We start from the raw sequence: 2,897 nt of genomic DNA, 5'->3' as shown, positions 1-2,897 counted from the left end.
GAATGGACTACATGGAATGAGTATTGCATGGATTCCAGGTAAATATTATGTTCATACTCTTCGAGAGTTTTCTAAAGTAATGAAAATGAAAAAAAAATGTTTTTCCCTTATGATGCTTTATGAAACGACACGAAACACGCTTTACGAAAGAATACTAAGTATAAGTTTTCAAGTATAAGTATGTAACGGCCCTCCTTGGCAGCCCCTTTTTATGCACCCCAAGTATGTAAGTGTATGCATGTGAATGGATGGTATATGTAGTAAGTATTGTATGTATTTTCATGAAATGAAATGCGAGGCTTAGGCCTTATGCTTTAAGCAATGTTTTAAACGACGCAAATAAAGAGTTTTAAATGTCCCTATGAATTGATGCTTTAAACGATGCCATGAACTGATGTTTTAAAGGATGCCATGAAAGATGACTTTTAAGCTCATGCTTTTAAATGACTTTTACGAATAAACGAACTGAAGGGCTATAAAGAACTTAAAGAAATAAATGGTCTAAATGTTTAATGTATAAAAACACATAACAGCCATGACTAAATGAACAGATGATAGTACCGAAGGACTAGACTGGGCAAATTGCAATGCCAGGTAAGTAGTACTAGTAGTACACCCAGTGTTACACTCTAACAGAATGGATTCCTAACCCGTGGCCACGGGCAGAATCAAGGTCCAAAAGACCACTAACTCTCACACAAGGGGCGTAACAGTGTGTAACGGCCAATGAAAGCAATAAGAAATAGTGTATGCATGTTAAGAAAGAATGCATGTATGATTAGACTCTTTAAGAAATGAAGGTCGCGAGGCGTGGGAAAACTATTTTATGAAAAGAAACTATGTTTAAAGAAAAACTCCACCTCACAATATTTTAAAATGAATTGAATGTCTATGTATGGTATGTATGAAATGATGAATGCATGACTAAAAACCTATGCTGTTATATTTTAACTATATGAAGTAATGCTTACGAGTCATGATGAGCATGAAGCATCATGACAAACACGACCCAAGGGAAAGAGCACAAAAGCCTAGGCACAACGTTTTGTATGAGAGACTTTAATTTAAAATTTTAATGTTTTTCACTGTAACCTTTTAAATTAAGAAATATGTTTAATTTATAAACATGAAATATTTTGTATCCTGGCATGGAAGGAAAAGAAATTTCAAAACAAATGGTAATTCTCGTCTCTTTTAATAAAATCATTTTCTAAAGGATGAGCGTTATAGTTAATGCCAGGAAGAATGTGCAGATGTGGTTAGCAAGGGATGAACTAATGTGGAGGCAGTGTTTTAAGGCTCTCTGGCTTAAGGAAGGGGATAAAAGCTCTCGGTTCTTTCATCTGAAAGCCTCCATTCATAGGAAAAGAAATTCTATTTTGAAACTGAGAGATGTAAGGGGGGAATGGGTGCATGGGGATGGAAAAGATAAGTTGATTGTGGACTATTGTGGGGATTTATTCTCTACTGCATCACATCGAGGAAATATGGATTTTTTGAGTAGTCTGCATGGTAGAGTTACTTCTACTATGAATGAATCTTTGACTGCTATCTATACTGAGGCAGAGGTGGTACTTGCCTTGAAATTTGAAGGCTCCAAGGCCAGATGGGATGGCCCGTATATTTTTTCAACATTATTGGTCAGTTTTGTGTCCTAAGGTTACTAAAGTAGTGTTGTCGGCCCTCAATACTGGTGCGTTCCCCTCAAAGCTTGAATCATACTTTTATTACCTTGGTTCCTAAGAAGAATAGTAGTCGTAAGAAAATAACAGATTTCAGACCTATGAGTCTTTGTAATGTTATGTATAAGTTGATCTCGAAGGTGATTGCGAATAGGTTGAAGGGAATTCTTAATGATGTTGTTTCTAAACCTCAATTTGCTTTTGTACCAGGCTGTTTGATAACAGATAATGTTTTGATAGCATATAAGCTTATTCACTATTTGAAACAAAGGAGAGTGGGTACGAAGGGTTATATGTCTGTTAAAGTTGATATAAGCAAAATGGGATTTTCTGGAAATAGTTTTGCTCTCTTTGGGATTTGATATGAGAGTTATATCTCTAATTATGGTTTTTGTTAAAAATATTACTTACTCTGTTTTGGTAAATGGGAGTCCTAAAGGCCTAGTGGTTCCAACTAGAGGATTGAGGCAAGGGGATCCCTCTTTCCCCTTACCTCTTCCTCCTTTGCACTAAGGATCTTATTTCTTTGTTGAAGAAGGCAAGGGAGGATAAGCAAATTAGTGGGGTTAGAATATGTCGAGATGCTCCAGTTATTAATCATCTTTTGTTTGCTGACGATAGTGTGGTTTTCTGTCAAGCTTCAGTCCAAGAAACTTTACATGTGCAACAACTGTTGAAGACTTGTGAGTTGGCCTCGGGTCAAAAAAATCAATATGGATAAAACCTCTATGGTTTTTAGTCACAATGTTAGTGCGGATCTTCGGAGACAGATTTTGGATATGTGGCATAATGATGCTGAAAATAATTATGAGAAGTATCTTGGCTTGCCACCTATTGTTGGAAGGTCTAAGGTGCAGGCCTTTTCTGATACCAAACATTGAGTTTGGAAGAAGTTATAGAGTTGGAAAGAAAAGTTGTAATCACAAGGGGGTAAAGAAGTGTGGATTAAAGCTGTGACAATGTCGATCCCAACCTATTCTATGAGCTATTTCCTTCTTCCTCATGTCCTATGTTTTGATTTAGAGGCTATGATGGCTCGGTTTTGGTGGAGTCAACGAAAGGATGAGAGGAAGATTCACTGGTAAGCTGGCCTAAACCTTGTGAGAGTAGAGCCAATGGTGGAATGGGGTTCAAAGATTTGAGGGACTTTAATATGGCTCTTTTGGCTAAACAAGGGTGGCGAATTTTGAATGGTGAAGTTTCCCTTTTGCACCT

General features: G+C 37.0%; 1 protein-coding gene across 1 annotated transcript; it reads left to right on the top strand.

Moving 5' to 3' along the window:
• Positions 1 to 1,217: 1,217 nt before the first annotated feature.
• Positions 1,218 to 2,044, top strand: LOC122298855. Its single transcript, XM_043108702.1, has 2 exons — positions 1,218 to 1,640; positions 1,823 to 2,044. Exons 1-2 carry the CDS (start codon positions 1,218 to 1,220, stop codon positions 2,042 to 2,044), a joined length of 645 nt encoding a protein of 214 aa, XP_042964636.1.
• Positions 2,045 to 2,897: the final 853 nt, after the last annotated feature.

The sequence above is a fragment of the Carya illinoinensis genome, chromosome 16 (genome assembly GCF_018687715.1).
Source record: "Carya illinoinensis cultivar Pawnee chromosome 16, C.illinoinensisPawnee_v1, whole genome shotgun sequence".
NCBI lineage: Eukaryota > Viridiplantae > Streptophyta > Magnoliopsida > Fagales > Juglandaceae > Carya > Carya illinoinensis.
This window is presented reverse-complemented; position numbering and strand designations above follow the sequence as displayed.

Excerpts from the sequence above, each read along its gene's own strand:
- LOC122298855 (XM_043108702.1), top strand. The coding sequence starts at position 1,218 with ATGAGCGTTATAGTTAATGCCAGGAAGAATGTGCAGATGTGGTTAGCA. Across the intron at positions 1,641-1,822 it reads ATATTTTTTCAACATTATTG|GTGATTGCGAATAGGTTGAA; the intron begins GTCAGTTTTGTG and ends TTGATCTCGAAG.